Source organism: Hypanus sabinus, chromosome 1 (genome assembly GCF_030144855.1).
Source record: "Hypanus sabinus isolate sHypSab1 chromosome 1, sHypSab1.hap1, whole genome shotgun sequence".
Lineage (NCBI taxonomy): Eukaryota > Metazoa > Chordata > Chondrichthyes > Myliobatiformes > Dasyatidae > Hypanus > Hypanus sabinus.
The window spans coordinates 146,548,311-146,566,530 of record NC_082706.1 but is presented as its reverse complement, the minus strand read 5'-3'; the positions used below and the strand labels follow the sequence as shown (position 1 = coordinate 146,566,530).

Below are 18,220 nucleotides of genomic sequence, written 5' to 3'. Positions count from 1 at the left end.
AAATTGGGAACAAAACTCAGGGTGCATTCTGGTCACACACAGTACTCAGCAGCAGTTCAGATGGTACTTCATTACTATGCATTAGTTCTAGGGCCCAATCCCCCAATCAATGTCTGATCGCTTTCTCATCACAATATTTCTTGAAATAGGCAAAGAAAAGAAAGGAAAAAACAATGGGAAGAGAAGTACGATGGCACATTCTTTGCTGATATCAACCTACCTCTGGACAGTAACATCCTGCGATACACTTCGTCCCAGTGACATCACATTCCTGTTTCTGGCCCAGGTCAGAGCAGTGGCCACCACAACCTGACCCACACATTCGGTGCTCAAATGGACTTTCGCACTCAGCGTCTGTGAAAAGAAACTGCGTCAAAAACAGAGAAAAAACTGGGATTTGCTGAATGGAAACAGGAAGATGGATGAGATCGAGAGAAGAGGGGGATGAGGAAGAGAGGGAGGGACAGGGGAAGGAAGCAAGAGAAAAAGGGAGATACAGAGATTGAGCTGTGAGGATGGCAAGTCTGGTGATGGGTGAGGAAGAAAACAACTGGGTGTAATAAAGGGTATGAATAGTAATTGTCATATTAAAACTGTCCCCTCTTAATATCAGTTCATATCAAAAGACTTCAAGATAAATTTAGATGATGTTTTTCTCTAGAAGGAACTGGCTTATTTACATGAAGTTATACAGAACAGAAACAGGCCCTTCTTCCATACTGATCTGGATTCCATCTAAGGTAGTCCCATTTGCTACGTTTTGCTTCTAAATCCTTCCTATCCTTGTACTTGATCAAATGTTTTTTTAAATGCTGTTATTGTACCTGCCTCAAACACTTCCTCTACCAGCTTATTCCACCCTCTGAGTAACAAAGTTGTGCCTCAGGTTATTTTTAAATCTTTCCCCTCTCATGTTAAATCTATGTTCTCTTGTTTTTGATTTGCTCTTCCTGAGAAAACTACTGTGTACATTTACCCTATTCATGCCCCTCTTGAGTCCACACAGCACTATAAGGTCTCCTAGGATCCGATAAACACAAGTCCCATCCTATCTAGACTCTTCCTATAATCCAGTCCCTCAGTCCTGGCAATATCTTCTTAGCACCCTTTCCAGCTTAATGATATTTATTGTACAACAGGGTAACCAAAATTGTACACACTAGCTGTGGCTTCTCCAATGTCTTGTATAACTGCAACATGACATCCTAACTGTCTGTTGAAGGACAGTGTGTCGAATGGATTCTTCGCCACCCTGTCTACCTGTGATGCTACTTTTAGGGAGTCATATATTTGTATTCCTAGTTCCCTCTGTACTACAACACTCTCCAGTTCCCAACTGTTTACTGAGAAAGTTCCACCTTGATTTGATTTTCCAAAATGCAACACTTCACTCTTATTTGAATGAACACCATTTGCCATTCTTTGGCACACTTATCTAGTTGATCAAGATCTCCATCTAATTGTTGATTGACTTAGCCATCTATGATACAACATATTTCAAAGTCATCTATAAACTTACCAGCTATGCCTTGTACATTATCATCCAAATCACTGATTCAAGTAGTGATCGACAGTGAGCCCAGCACCAATGCCTTGAACTTACCACTAGTCACTGACCTTTCAATAAACAACCTTCTGTTATCTGAGTAAGTGAAGCCTCCATAGGTGAGGTGGACCATGGATATTCTGTCCTAGCTATCTAGATATGCAAACCCGGGCTGTAGAATATGGAGAGCAAGCTGATGTCCATGTAGCAAGCTCCCCCTCTCCACACATCTGATAAACCCAAAGGGATGGCAAAGACCATACAGTTTGGCACCAGCAGAGTCGCAGGAGCTGCCAGTCAGCATTGAATTCAATGTAGGACTGACTTAGGGACTCCAGCTCTGGATTTTTCCCCTCAGGGTTTACTGCCAAAGCTTCTTCCCCGAGTGGGTATAATTGCAAGATAGCATCATAGTTCCATTCTCAACCCATCACTGCCTGTTACTGACTTCCCACTAACCTTGCAGTCTGCTTCACTCCAGTTCCGTTCATCTACTCATTACCACAGCAAGTGAGGAACCAGTGCCACAGTCCCCCTCCTCACCTGCACACTCCAGTTGGTGACACACTCGGGACATCCTCTCTCGCCCTCTGCAGGCTCTCCCCCCGTACAGGGGCTTGTGGACGATGCGATATCGGTGTTGCACAGGAGAAGTACATGAACACACTGTCCATTCAGTCCATAAGCCCAGTTTACAGTCAACTGTAAAGAAAGAAATTCATCAGAGAATGTGAATATACACATGTGGATGGCAAGAAAACCCCAAATGGACATCCTCAGAGAGATGAAGGCTGACAGGTGAGGACATAATCCCAGAAGGATGCACAGATAGGAACATGGGCAGACAGATGTAGAGGGATATGCAGCAACATGGAAAACTATACCAACTGTTCCAGAGACACATGCAAACAGGGAGACAAGTTTCCCACTCAGTTAGACAAATCTGACACGAAGAAATGGCCCAAGAGGTAGACACAAAGAAACAGGGAGACAGAACCTGAGGAACACACTGACAGGTAGATGGGGAGACAAAGATAATATGCAAACATACATTAGCACCAATGGCAGACGTAGAAAGGAGAAATAAGTCATGTGAAGAGAGTGAAGGGAGTTAAGAGGCTGAAAGACAGAAACCTCTGGATTACTCCTGATGCCACATGCTAGCCAGGGATTCAGGTTCTTGGATCACTGGAACCTCTACAAGAGAAGCAGGGCGTAACTTAACCAGGGAGAACCAATGTCTTGGTTGGGTGGTTTACTTTTGCTACTTGTGGAGAGGGCGGTGTAAAGAGGAGTTAAACTAGTTTGGCAGGGGGAATGGAACCAGAGCATCAGGGAGATTGAAAGGAAGGTGGATGTCATGACCTGTAAGTCTGTAAGGAAGCACAGGCAGAAGCAAGATAATACACATGTTGGGACAGACTGGTTTATTGTAATACTAGGATATTAGAGATAGGGCTGATGAACTCAGAGTATGGATCAGTACAGTACATAGAACAGCACAGCACAGTTTGGTTCACAATGTTGTGCCAAGGTTTTAGTCTATTCAAAATCATCCTAACCCTTCACTCCTATACAGCTGATAACCCACCATTTTTCTTTCATCCGTGTGTCTATCTAATAGTCTCTAGAATGTCTCAAATGAATCAACCTCTACCACCATCCCAGCAGTATGTTCCGGTCACCAACAACTCCGTGTAAAAACTCTGCCTCTGACATCTCTCCTATACTTTCCTCCAATCACCTTAAAGGGATGAACTGTGGTATCAGCCATTGCCATCCTGGGAAAAAGATGCCAGCTATCCTCTCTATCTACGCTTCTTATCATCTCATACATCTCTGTCAAGTCACATCTCATCCTCCTTTGCTCCAAAGAGAAAATCCCTCGCTTGCTTATCATTTCCTCACAAGCCACTTGACCAAGTACCCCATAACCTCATCCTTAATAATGACTCCAACATCTTCCCTGCCACTGATGTCAGGTTAACCAATCCATAATTTCCTTTCTGCTGCCTCCCTCTTTTCTTAAAGAGTGGAGTATCACTTACAATTTTCCAGTCCTCCGGAACCATGCCAGAGTCCAATGACTCTTGAAAGATCATTACTAATGTCTCCACAATCTCTACCGCTTTAGAACCCTAGGGTGCAGTTTATCTGCTCTGGGTGACTTCAGCACATTTAGATGCAACCGGTCACTTTTGAACAGGTCATACCTCCCCCAGAAAAGATCCCAATGATCCAAGAACCCGAAACTCTGCCGTCTGCACCAGCTTCTCAGCCACACATTTATCTGCCAAATCATTGTGTTTCTACCCTCACTAGCATGTGGCACAGATTGCAATCCAGAAATTACTACCCTGGAGGTGCTGCTTCTCAGCTTTCTGCCTAGCTCTCTAAATTCTCTCTTCAGGACCCCTTTGCTTTTCCTTCCTATGTCATTGGTACCAATATGTACCAAAACATCCAGTTGCTCCCCCTCCACTTCCAAAATGTTGTGGACGCAATCCAAGACCCCTGACCCTGGCACCTGGGAGGCAACATACCATCCAGGTTTCCCATTCACTTCCACAGAATCTCCCGTCTGTTCCTCTGACTATTGAGTCCCCAGTCACTACTGCTCCCTTCTTCTCTCTCCTTCCCTTTTGCACCATGGACCCATTCTCAGTGCCAGTAACCTGATCTCTACGGCACTGCCCTGGGAGGTCATCCCCCACACAATATCCAAAATGGCATATTTATTATTAAGGAGAATGGCTCCAGGGGTTCTCTACGCTAACTGCCTATTCACTGGCCCAGTTGTTTTCCTGACAGGCACCCAGCTACCTGGCTCCTGCAACTTAGGGATGACTACTTCCTGTAACTCCAATCGATGATCTCCTCACTCTCCCATACAAGCCAAAGGTCATCCAGCTGCTGCTCCAGATCCCCGGTGGTCTTCAAGGAGCTGCAGCTGGATGCACTTCACGGAGACTGGGTCTCCCAGGACTCTAATATCCTGCATGAAGATGCGCTGCAATCTCTTACCTCACTTCCCATAGTAACCTAGGGTGTATCTCATACAGCCATGAGGACTTATCTATCCTAATGTCTTTCTAAAGCTCCAATACAGTGTCTTTCTTAACCGACATACTCTAGCACGGTAGCTTGTTCTCCACGGACTTCTCATTCATCAAGGTCCCTCTCACTGGTGCACACTGAAGCAAAGGATTCATTAAGACAATAACATTTAGGAGCAGAATTAGACCATTTGGCCCATCGAGCCTGCCCTGCCATTACATCATGGCTGATTTCATTCCCTTTCAGCCTCAATAACTTGTCTTTTCCTTGTATCCCTTCATGCCCTGACTAATCAAGAATCTGTCAACTTCTGCCTTCAGTATACTCAATGACAAGACTCCCACAGCTGCCTGTGGCAATAAGTTCCACAGACTCACCACTCTCTAGCTATAGAAATTCTTCCTCATCTGTTTTAAATGGACATCCCTCTAAGGCTGTGATCACTGGTTCTAAACTCCACTCTATCTAGGCTTTCAATTTCACTGAGATCCCCCCCCCCCCCCATTCTTCTAAACTCAAAAGCAGATAAATGCTCCTCATATGTTAACCCTTTATTTCCTCCTCTGGATCCTCTCCAATGCCAGCACATCTTATCTCAGATAAAGAGCCCAAAACTTTTCACAATGCTCCAAATGTAGTCTGACCAATACCTTATAAAGCCTCAGCATTACATCCTTGCTTTTATCTTCTAGTCCTCTCAAAGTCAATGATAAAATTGCATTTCCCCTTTTTTACCACTGACTCAATCTTCAAGTTAGCCTTCGTGCAGTTAATCTGCACAAGGACTCCCAAGTTCCATTGCACCTCTGATTTTTAAGTTTTCTCCCCATTTAGAAAATTGTCTATGCCTTTATTCCTTCTCTCGAAGTGTATGCTTTCCTACACTATATTCCATCTGCTAATTCTTTGCCCATTCTTTCAGTCTGTCCAAGTCCTCCTCGTCACTCCCTGCTTCCTCATCACTACATGTCCCTCCACCTATCTTTGTATCGTCTGCAAATATGGTCACAAAACCATTAATTCTCTTACCCAATTCATTGACATATAATGTAAAAAGAAGCAGTCACAACACTGATCCCTGTGGAACACCATTAGTCATTGGCAGCCAACCAGAAAAGGCCACCTTTATTCCCATCCTTAGTTTCCTACTGGTCAGCTAGTCTTCCATCCACACTAGAATCCTTCCTGTAATACCATGGGCTCTTACCTTGTTAAACAGCTTCATGAGCAGCACCTTGGCAAAGACCTTTTAAAAATACAAATAAACAACATTCACTGACTATCCTTTGTCTATCCTGCCTGATATTTCCTCAAAGAATTTCAACAGATTTGTCAAGCAAAATTTCCACCTTAAGGAAACCATGCTGACTTTGGCCTATTTTATCACACACCCCCAAGTACCCAGAAATCCCATCCTTTATAATAGACTCCAGCATCTTCCCAATCATTGAAGTTAGGCTAACTGGCCTATAATTTCCTTTCTTCTGCCTTCCTCCTTTCTAAAAGAGTGGAGTGACATTTGTAATTTTCCAGACCTCAGAACCATTCCAGAATTTAGCAATTCTTGGAAGATCATTACTAATGCCTTCACAATCTCTTCAACTACCTCTTTCAGAACCCTGTAGTCCATCTGATCCAGGTGACTTATCAATTCAGATCTTCCAGCTTCCCAAGCACCTTCTCCTTAGTAATAGCAACTACACTCACCTCTGCCCCCTGACACTCTCGAACTTCTGGCATTCTTCTAGTATCTGCCTCAGTGAAGATACTAGAAGTTTGCCTGTCATTTCTTTGACCTGCATTACTCTCCCTGCAGTGGTCTGATATGTACTCTCACCTCTCTTTTACTCTTTATATACTATATCAGAAAATACTTTTGGTATCTTATTTTATAGTGTTGGCTAGTTTATCTTCATATTTCATTTTTTTCTCTACTTATGGCTGCTTTAGTTGCCTTCTGTTGGTTTTTAAACACTCCACGCAAATTTTTGCTATATTATATGTCCTTCCTTTTGTTTTTATGCTGTCTTTGACCTTGCTTGTCAGCCATGGTTGTGTCATCTTCCCTTTAGGATAGTTCTTCATCTTTGAGATGTATCCATCCTGTGCCTACTGAATTCCTCCCAGAAATTCCAGCCATTGCTGTTCTGCTGTCATCCCTGATGTACCTCTTCAGTCAGCTTTGCAAGCTTCTATCTCATACCTCTGTAATTCTCTTTTCTCCACTGTATTACTGATACATTTGACTTTAGCTTCCTCCTCTCAAACTGCAGGATGAATTCTATCACATTATGATCACTGCTTCTTACAGGTTCCTTTACCTTAAGCTCCCTAATCAAAACTGGTTCATTACACAATACCCAATCTAGAACTTCCTTGTTCTGCCACTGTTCCGGCTACTGCTGTTGTTTTCCACTCAAAGACCATCCCCTCCAATTATATGCAAAGCAGTGTACCTGTTGGAGAGAAGAATAGCTGCAATTGTTCTGTTGTTCTTAGGGGCCACCTACCTATTTGGCTGAACCTGTGGAAAGACCACCTCCCTGAAACTCCTCACTATAACCATCTCTTCCTGCTGCTCCTCAGTGAGTCCAGCTGCCGTTCTGACCAATTTACGTGGTCTAAGAGGAGCAGGTGGGCTCACTTGCAGCAAAAGTAACTGTCTGGAGCACTGGACTGTTCACTGATCTCCAACATTTCACAAGAGAAGCATCCATTCCACTGATTGCCATTTCTGTCCCTCAAATTACAACTGAATTAAAAGAAAGAACAGACCCCACCTTGCCACGGCCCAGCCTTCTCACCTGTCACATGCTCAAATTAACTAGTAAACAAAAGAACAGGAGCCTTTCTGATTATTATGGGGTATGAGAAGTATTTCACCTCCCACAACAAAAAGAAAATAAACACTTGTCAACATTGTCCATATCTTGAGAAATGTGACCAGTGGGAGAACTTTGCAACTTAGCAGTGTCTACGTTGATGTTTTGGGCCAGGATGGTTCATCAGGAGGTGAGCCCCCGATCGAGGCTGCAGATTCAGAGTTTACACTGACCTGGACACGGCTGGCTGTAACAGGGCTCCAGTTCCTGTCGATCTTCTCCTGATTCCGAGCACCTCCTGCTTCTATAGGCTGGCCCACAGGTGAGGGAACATGCACTCCACACTGACCAGTGGCAGCTTCCATCACCTTACACCAACAGAACAGACTGCAGTTATTCCCTGATTCCGCAGTCCCTCTCACTGCTTTCCCCCTAACCCAGCACACTGCCTGGGTTTCCATTCTGCATTTTTATGAATCACGTCCTGTTCACAGGAAGACGACAGATCACTCTTGCTAACTACCCTATTAGACTATCCTCAGTCATCACAGTGATGCAACCATTGTCAACTGTGCTATTAACACGCACACCTCAACACTAATAAAATTACATTGACTGAGTTTGCATTTTTCCTGGACCCATCAGCCTCTTCTCGCTGCTACTATCATTGTTATATTTTAAACATTCCTAAGCGTGTTTGTGCTTTTTATATAATCACCCACTAACATGTGATTGTTCAGTGATTTTTGCAGTGGTTACAGTTGCCTCAACTTTGCTGGAAACTTCTTGGTTACAGCAAAGGGCGTTACATTACTTGAATCTGTTGGAATTTCAGTGGAATTTACAGCTTTGTCCTTGCTCTTTCTTCGTTCTCTTCCCTCATGCTTCTTCTCCCTTTGTCATATTTATTCTTGTAATACTTAACACAACAATCAGCAAGTTCTATGCCTCTTTCTTAACTTATGAAGAACCTTTAGATTGCAAAAACTTCCGGATTCAGCGTGTTAAACTAACTGGCCCTTGATGTTGAGGCAGTATTTGACTGAACGTGACATCAGTGTACCCTGGTAAAACAAAAGAATATGGGCACCCAAGGAAAAGTACAGGACAAAATAAATTGTTGGAAGAACTCAGTGAGTTAATCAGCTTCAGTGGATGGAAAGGGAACTGTCTGCATCAGAAGGTACTGTATCATACCTTGCCAAAGAAGATAGTGACTGGCAGAAGCCAATGATCAGTCCCAGCCCTAGAACATCACAGCAGGATCCCGATGAAGGGTTTCAATCCCACATGTCGACATTCCTTTCCTCCCACAGATGCTGCTCAAACCACTGAGTTCATCCATGGGTCACTTGTTGATTCAGATTGCAGCATGTGCAGTCTCTGGTACCATCATTGCAGGACTTCCTCAGAGCAATGCCCGAGCCCCATCCACCTTCAGCTACTTCATCAGTGACCTTCCTTCCAACATGGTTAGAAGTGAACTGCGCACTGATGCTCGCAATGCCACTTGGAACTCTGTAGTGAATGAAGCAGCTCATATCTACATGTAGTAAAGTCTAAACAAGTCAGTCATGGTGCTGATAAATGACACAACTTAAAGACAATGATGACCTTTCACAGCAGTATTCAACAGACTATAATTGGACAGTCCCCTACTATAACAGGAGTATCAATTATGCCAGCATACAACTCCCACAACAATAAGAGAAAGCTAGAAGCTGGGTACTCTGTGTTGAGTGGCTCACCTCCTTATTCCTTAGTATACCTTCCACCACAAACAAAGCACAAATCAGAAGTCTAATGAAATCTTCTCCAATGCCTGTAGGATTACTGCCCAAAAATATCATAGCTCAGTGCCATATAGATCTGAGTAACCGGCTCTACTGGCACACCAGGGTAACCCTGAATGTTCCTTCACTCCATCACGAGTACACAGTGGCTGCAGAGTGCACTGTCTACAAAATGCACTGCAGTTACTCAGCCAGGTTACTCTGACATCAGGGAAAACTGGCTAATTGAATACATAAAACACAAGATTCTGTAGATATGGAAATCTTGAGCAACAGATACAAAATTCTAGAGGAACTCAACAAGTCAGGCAGCATCTATGAAGGGGAACAAGCAGTTGACATTTTTGGGCCAAGACCTTCCAACTAGGACTACTTGGATACAAAACTAGTTTGATGGTAGGAAGCAGAGGCAATGGTGGAAGGATATTTTTCAGACCAGAGGCCCAAGACTAATGATGTTCCCTAGGGATCTGCGCTGGGCCCATTGCCATTTGTCATCTATAATTGATTTTAATGAGAATATACAAGGCATGGTCAGTAAGTTTGCCTAAAATAGGTGGTATCATTGGCAGTGAAAATAGTGATCAGGATTTGCAGAGCGATTTTGATCAGCTGTGTAAGTGTGCATAGATATAGCAAATAGAGTTTAATTCAGATATGCATGTTATTGCATCTTGGGAAAAGAAATCAGTATCAGGTTTAATATCATGGGCATGAAATTTGTTATCTTTGCAGCAGCACAATTCAAAATAACAGAAAAAGCTGTGAATTACAGCATATAAATCAAATAGTTAAATTAAATAAGTAGTGCAAATATAGAAATTTAAAAAAGTAGTGAGGTAGCGTTCAAGGGTTCAATTTCATTCAGAAATCAGATGGCAGAGGGGAAGAAGCTGTTCCTGAATTGCTGAGTGTGAACCTTCAGGCTTCTGTACCTGAGAAGGGAGCATGGCCTCAGTGATGGGGGCCTTAATGATGGATGCCAATTTTTTGAGGCATCGCTCCTTAAAGATGTTTTGAATATTTCGGAGGCTAGTGCTCATGATGGAGCTGATGAAATTTACAACACTCTGAAGCTTAGTTCGATCCTGTGCAGTAGCAAATCGCAACCCCTCCCCCCCCCCCCCCCATACCAGATGGTGAAGCAACCCGTTAGAATGCGCCCCACGGTGCATCTGTAGAAATTTTCGAGTGTTTTTGGTGACACACCAAATCTTTTCAAACTCCTAATGAAATATAGTCACTGTCGTGCTCTTTGTGGAGCTGCATCAATGTGTTGGGTCCAGGTTAGATCCTCTGGGAAATTGACTTTTCCCAGTAAGGTCTGGGTAGTGTTGTAGAACAGGGGCAGCTGGGAGTACATGGGCTCCCTGAAAGTGGTGTCACAGGTAGACAGGGTGGTGAGAAGTCTTACAGCACACTCGTCATCAGTCAGAGCACTGAGTGTAAAAGTTGGGATGTTATGTTGCAGTTGGATAAGCTGTTTGTGAGGCAATATTTGGAATGTTCTCTTCTGTTTTGGTTACTCAGCTATCAGAAAGATACTATTAAACTGGGAAGTGTGCTGAGGAGAAGCAGGAGGATGTTCTGCCGAACTGCCCGAACTGTCCTTTTTTCCACAGATGCTGCCTGGCCTGCTTGAGTTCCTCCAGCATCTTGTGTGTGTTGCCATGAGGGTGTTGCTGGGACTCAAGAGGTTGACCAGCTTGAAACTTTTTTTTCATTAGAAGGTAGATAAATGAGAAGTGATCTTTTAGAAGTCTGTAAGTTTATGAGGTGCATAATGTGCATGGTCATTTTCCAGGGTTGGGGAATCAGAACCGGAGAGCAGAGGCTGAGAGGGGAGATAATTAGAACTATAGGAATATACAGAATGAAACAGACCCTTTAGCCCAACTCTCCCATGCTGATTGTGTTGCCCAGTGAGCTAGTCTTAACAGCCTGCTCTTGGCCCACAGCCCTCGAAACCTCTGCTCTCCATGTACTTGTCTAGATTACTTTTAAATGTTGCTGATGTGCCCACCTCAACTGCTGTTTCTGGCTGCTCAATCCACATGTGCACCACTTCTGCATGAAGAAACTCGCCCCTGATGTCCCTCTGGCCCCTGATTTTAAACCTATACCCACTTGGTTTTAGTATGCCCCCTCCCAGGAAAAAGACGATTTGTTTTGCACATGTAGCAAATCTCTTCTGCCACTGTCCACCCTCCATCTCGACGGCACTACACGTTTCAAAATGCCTCTTACTGGTCTGGAAAGCCTTTCTGCATTCCTCATAGCTCCTTGGCCTTCGAGTGCAGGAGAGGTCAGCCTAGAGGTTATAGATTGAGTGCCATTCATCTTTGTAAGCTGCTGATATTCCAAATTGCATCCTGGTATTGTTATAGTACCATGGAACAACCCTATCTCTACCCACAGTGCTTTGTAAAGAGCAGGAAAGTGCACACCTTTCCTTAGCTGCCTACCTTGAAAAAATATAAAATGCCCAGGATATCATCTTCACAACATTCCTGTATTGCAGTTAGTAGATGATTTCTCTTTGTCCCATCAATTCATATGTTATGAATGCTGTACACATTCAGACAAAGACCCTTATATTTGTTTTCTTACCATTTCTTCTCTGTTCTGAGTAACTGGTTGCACCGATACATTTGCAGACTCTGTCCCTTCCTGTCAATCTCCGGATTCTACTACCCACATCATTATACTGCATTGTTGTCTGTTCTTTCCCTTTAATTTTACCTTCACCCGGTCCCTGCCCCTGAAAATATTGTTTAAAACCTTATAAACAACCACAATAGTCAAAATAACACTGTTGCCAGCTTCCTTCAGGTGAAGCCTAACAGAACAGAACCAGGGTGTGTATCTCATGAAGAAAACCCATTTCTTCCACACCTGTATTTGAACTAGTGAACTCTCTGATCTTATGTGTATCTCATGCTCATGTGTATTTGACTCAGGTAGTAATCCAGAGACTATTGCATTAGTGATTCTGCTTCTCTAATTTGGGCCTTAACCACTCACACTCACTCAAAAACTCTTGCCAATTTTTATCTGTGCAGCATTTTATCTGGATGCATAACAGCTTGGTAGAACAACTGACTGCAAGAAACTGCAGAGAAATTATGGGTGCAGCTCAGCACATCACAGAAGCCTGCTGTAGACTCTGTGAACTCTGTCTATACCTCCCACTGCCTCAGTAAAGCAGCCAGAGTAATCCACCCATCTACCCAGAATATTTTCTCTTCTCAGTTCTCCCATTGGGTAAACAAACACCTGAAAGCACATTCCACCAGGTTTAAGGACAGTTTCTATCCATTGCTATTAGTCTCTTACTGTAAATGGACCTCTTGTATGATCGACAGGCAAATCCATATGGACTTTAATATTGATAAATGTGAGGTGATAAATTTCCAAAGGATAAACAAACCCAGAACATACAAAATGAATGGTAACTTCTCCACTTCTCTATTCAATGTCCTGACCAATAAAGCCAGTATCCCGCACATCTTCTTAATTACATTATCTGCCTATGCTGCCACCTTCAAGAATTTGTGAACTTGAACTTCCATGTACCCCTATACACTCCAAGATGCTACTACAAATTGCAAAAGAAAACCTCCATTATTATCCTCTATCTCCTATTGCCAATCTTGGACCTAGTTTGTCAATTTGCCCCGGATCTCATGGGCCCTAACCTTTTAAACCAGTCTCCTACATGGAATATTGACGTGACTAAAGTCCATGCAGCTCACATCAACTGCCCTGCCTCCAACAATGCACTTTGTAATCTCTTCAAAAAAATTTACTCAAACTGGTCAAACAGGATTTTTCCTTAGAAAAGTCAGGTTGGTTGTCTTGGATTCATCCCTGCCTTTCGACTTGACGATCAAAACTCTCCTGAGTTTTTTTTTCCAGCATCTTTCCTTCCATTGATGATAGCCTCCCCTATCATTAGTTCCCTATATCTGATATGTGCTTTGTTAATTTTTTTTATCTAACCCTTCAGTATCACTTGATACCCTGGGTTCCCTACACCTGTTATACCCGGCTTTTATCCTTATGGAAAAATGTTGGCCTTGAAGTCTTGTTATTTCTTTTATCTTCCCCAAGCATCACTCAATTTGTCTCTCAATTCTTCATTCTGACCCTGCCTCACACATTCCTTCCTTCTCCCTCCCTCCTCTCATTCTGAATGTCTCCATTCTCCAGTTCTGACCACAATGCTGTGTGCTTAACCCCGGCTCTGCTCACTTTATACTTATGACTAGGAGGCTAAGCACAGCTCCAATACCATATTTAAGTTTGATGTTGGCACCACTGCCACTGGCCAAATCAAAGGAGGTGACGAATCAGAAGGAGACTGAAAATCTGGCTAAGTGGTGCAACAATAACAACTTCTCACTCAATGTCAACAAGACCAAGGAATGGTTATTGACCAGGAAGAGGAAACTGGAGGTCCAGGAGCCAGTTCTTATTGGGGGATCACAGGCAGAGAGGGTCAGCAACTTTAAGTTCCTGTGTTCCTCTGAAATTCAGTTTCAGAGGATTTAACCAGGGTCCAGCACTTAAGTGCCATTATGAAGAAAACACAGCAACACCACTACTTTGAGGTTTGTGAAGTTTAGGCACATCACCTAAAACTTTTATAAACGTCTATAGATATGTAGTGGAGAGTATATTGACTGGCTGCAGTATGGAAACACCAACATCCTTGAATGGAAAATCCTAAAAAAAAAGTTGTGGATATGGCTCAGTCCATCATGGGTAAAACCCTCCCCACCATTGAGCATATCGACACAGAGTTCTGTTGCAGGAAAAGAGCATCCATTATTAAGGACCCCCGCAGGCTAAGCCATGCTCCCTTCTCACTGCTGCCATCAAAAAGGTACAGGATCCTCAGGACTCACACCACCAGGTTCAGGAACAGTTATTACCCCTCAACCATCAGCCTCTTGAAACAGAGGGGATAACTTCAAGCACCCCATCACTGAACTGTTCCCACAACCTATGGACTCACTTTCAAGAACTCTTCATCACATGTTCTCAATATGCATTGCTTATTTATTATTATTATTACTTTTGTACTTTTTGTAGTTGCACATTTTGTTGTCTTTTGCATAGTGGTTGTTTGTCTGTCCTGTCGTGTGTGGTCTTTCATTGATTCTATTGTGTTTTTTTGTATTTACTGCTGCATACACTCACGATAAATGAATCTCAGGGTTGTATATGGTGACACATGTGTACTTTGATAACAAATTTACTTTGAACCTTGAACGTTACCTGGGCAGTCCGCACTGCTGCAATTTTTAGTTTGAATACTGAGACCTTCACACTCTGAGCCCCCGTTCCGAGGTGGGGGGTTGATGCAAGCCCTTGTGCTTGTCTGCGACCCCCAGCCACAGGTTACTGAACAGTCAGACCATGATGACCAGGGCGTCCACCCTCCATCCACTAAAAAAGAAAGGTAAAGGCAGACAGAGTCATATTAGTCGAGCCATTGCATGACCTGCAATGAGATGATGTGGCATGGCATTTGGGTGAGGGTATTAAACCATTAACTTTCAATTAATCAAATTAAATAATGTCATTAATTGTTTTAAATGTGATGTTTCTGTATTTTCATGTCCCTCATAGACTGTAATTTTATTTCTTTGTAACACATTGTAAGGTTTCACCGCTAATGTAATGGCTTCTCTGTAATGTTCCACAGCTGCAGTAATGGTTTCTGTGTAGCAACAATATTTGGGTTATGACTAGAGATAATGGGGCATGTTAGCCAATGAGCAGGATGTTGTTCTTTCTTGTGTGTCTGGGAGCTGGGAATTCGTGGTTCTTTTGCCGGGGAGAGAAGACACAAATGGAGAGAATTGGTAGACCGCCGGACGGAATGGGTGAAGTGAGTGTTCAAAGGTCAGCGATGATCTGAGGGGGTCGATGGTAGATGAACGGTCTATCAGTGAGCTCCAACGTCTGCGCATTAGACTGTTCCATGAGAATGAGCACTTTTTTTTTCTTTTTTTGTTTTCTTTACTAACCATATAGTCAAATTAAGAATTATAAAGCTCAATTGTTTAATCACATATTGTGTACTGTTTGTTATTTCATGGTACTGATTTGTAATAGGGGACGCATCGGGCAGCATCCACCCAAATGAGATTTCTTAAGTTTGGCCGGGCCAGGGGCTATCATACCCAATATTAAGCTGCTAGCCGAAGCAAGAGTTACACCTTAATGACATCCAGCACCATGAAGTGCTTCGAGAGGCTAGGCATAGAACACATGACCTCTAGCCTCCCATACGTTCTCAAACCAATGCAATTCATCAACTGCTGAAATGGGTCCACAGCAAACCTTGCCCTACACTCACCCCTGGAGCATTCGGACAGTAAAATCACCTATGTCAGACTCCAGCTCTGTAAGTACCATAATTCCAATCAAACTCTCAGACCTGGCACTCAACACTTCCCTTTGTAACTGATCCTTGACTCATGACCCAGACCACAATCAATAAGGACAGGCAGAACACCTCTACCATGATTATCCTCATCGCTGCTGCCCTGCAAGGCTGCATCCTCAGTCTCCTAGTCAACTCACTGTACTCATAACTCATATAGCAGATTCTGCTGCAGCTCCATCTACAAGTCTGCACATAACACCACCATCATGGGGCTTTCTTCAAATAACAATAAGCTGGAGTACAAGGAGATAGAGAGCTTAGTAAAATGGTATCAAGATAACAGCACCTTCCCCATGGTCAGCAAAACGAAAGAGCTTTAGGGGATGGGTGCTGCAAACGCTCCTGTCTATATAACAGTGGTACTGAGGTCAAGAGGTTAACAGCTTCAAGTTCCTAGGAGTGAATATCACCAACAGTCTGTCCTGATCCAACTATTGATGCCATGATAAGAAAACACACTACTGCTCCTACTTCCCCAGGAGACGAAAGGAATTTAGCATGTCCCCTTTGACCCTGACCAGTTTTTAATAGACGCACCATAAAAAGCATCCTATCCCAATGCATTACAGCTTGGTATAGAAACTGACTAATTCCCACTCTACCTTGGTGCATGCAACAATAATAAATCAATTTACCAAGTTCTGAGTGATTATGAAAGGCTGTGAATATCAAGGGTATTCAATAGTGGCAACTTCACAGCTGACCATGGGAGTGGGGCCTCGCTGCCCTCAGGGCTGTCCTGCAGATGTGGACAAACACTCAAGTGAGACCGCTCCAATACTGCAACGTAGGGCGGAGGAGAGAGTCTGGCCCAAGCTCTGGGGAAGGATCAGCCTTATCATTTACACAAACATAATTAATTATAATTACACAAAAATGTAGTAAAAGTAAATTCAACAGGAGAGTGACACAGCTATTTTCATATCACAACTCCCCATGACCCAGGTTCAATTGCAGCCTCCAGTCCTGCACAGGAACCTCACTCCCCAGAAACAGTCGCAGTGATAGAGAAACCCAAAGCCAAATCTCCTTGCACCACCCCTTCAGCCAGTCATCTGACCCATCTTTATGCTCCTAGTTTGTGACATCAGAAGCATTCCAAAGGTTACATTTTTAAAGGTACCTAGCTCCCTTATCCCTTGTCCAGACCAAGTAACTGGTACATACATGTGGGTAGCCTGTTATTCCCTTCCGTTTTCAGAAGACGGGAAATAGATATCAAGGGGATTTGAGCAGAAAGTGTTTTGTTTTTGTATATGCAGAGTAGATATTTGGAATTTCCTACCAGAGGGCATATCAGAGTCAGATTTAATTAAAACACTTAAATAGTAACCTCATATAAGGATACCATGCTAATGTAGACAAATTGGATAGTGTAGATGGTTAGAAACATCATAATGGGCATGATGGGCTTTGAAGTTCTACTGTACAACTCCATTACACTTTTCAATAGGATCTCTCAGTCAACTGCAGCCAACACCCTCTCATACCTTCATATTTTCCTTCGCTTGAGATTAACATTTTGCACAGAACTACACCACTTTAAATTCAGCGTAAAATCCAATCGTATTATGGTCACTTTCATTATGTTGCAGTTGTACAAGACATTGTACACAATACTCCAGGGGCAGTCTGAGCAGTTTTGGTCACCCTTTTACAGGAAAGGCATTATTAAACCACAGAGGAATGAGACCTGCTCTACCCTGTATCTTGTTAGCAAATCTGCAGTTGCTGGAGAACAAAGTTGAGGACCTGAGGCAAGATTGCTGTAACAGAGAGAAATGAGAGATTGTAGTGTTCTATGTTTAACCAAGTCATGATTTACACCCAGCACGCCAGATATAGTGATTAGACTCAAAGGCTTTTTGTTTCACAGGATGGAATAAACTGCTGATTTGGAAAAGGCAAAGGTGAAGATATGTTTTTCATGATAAGCTCTCAGTGGTGCTCCAATGTGGCAGTTTTGTCAAACTCATGGCCCCCCAACTTTAAACATCCAATGATCAAATGCCTATACCAAGGGAGTTCTCATATGTGATACTCACTGGAGTTTACCTACCGCCAGCAGCCAACTATAATCAAGCGCTTGAGAAACTGCATGATACCCTCACCAAACAAGAAACAGTACATCACAAAGCATTTCAAATCATAGTTGGGGACTGAAGAAATCCCTGTCCATTTACCATCAGCATATAACTTGTAGCACCAGAGGTCCCAACATGCTGTTATACAAAGATAAGGAATGCCCACCCTCAGGCCCCTTTTTCAGAAATCTGATCGCTTGGCTATCCTTCCCCTACCTGCATAGAGGCAGAGGCTAAAGAGCAAGGCTTCAGAGATTAGGGCAACAAAGAGGTGGTTGTAGGAGGCAGAGGAACGGTAAAGGATTGCTTTGAGTCAGTGGACTGGACCATTTTCAAAGACTCATCTGTAGGTCTGAATGAACACGCCATGGTTGCCACGGACATTGTAAAAACAGTTCAAGACAAGTATGTCCCCAAAAAAATCATTCAGAATCTTCCCCAATCAGAAGCCCTGAATG

The 18,220-nt window shown here is 43.2% G+C and overlaps 1 protein-coding gene across 1 annotated transcript in view; it reads right to left on the bottom strand.

Moving 5' to 3' along the window:
- Positions 1-18,220, bottom strand: part of sspo (SCO-spondin) — a 261,575-nt gene that overhangs the window by 35,172 nt on the left and 208,183 nt on the right. Inside the window, exons 84-87 of the mRNA XM_059990301.1 lie at positions 14,502-14,672; positions 7,659-7,793; positions 2,090-2,248; positions 221-354 (exon numbers count right to left, since the gene is read on the bottom strand). Of these exons, the coding sequence (XP_059846284.1) occupies positions 221-354; positions 2,090-2,248; positions 7,659-7,793; positions 14,502-14,672 (599 nt within the window). The remainder of the gene's footprint in view (positions 1-220; positions 355-2,089; positions 2,249-7,658; positions 7,794-14,501; positions 14,673-18,220) is intronic.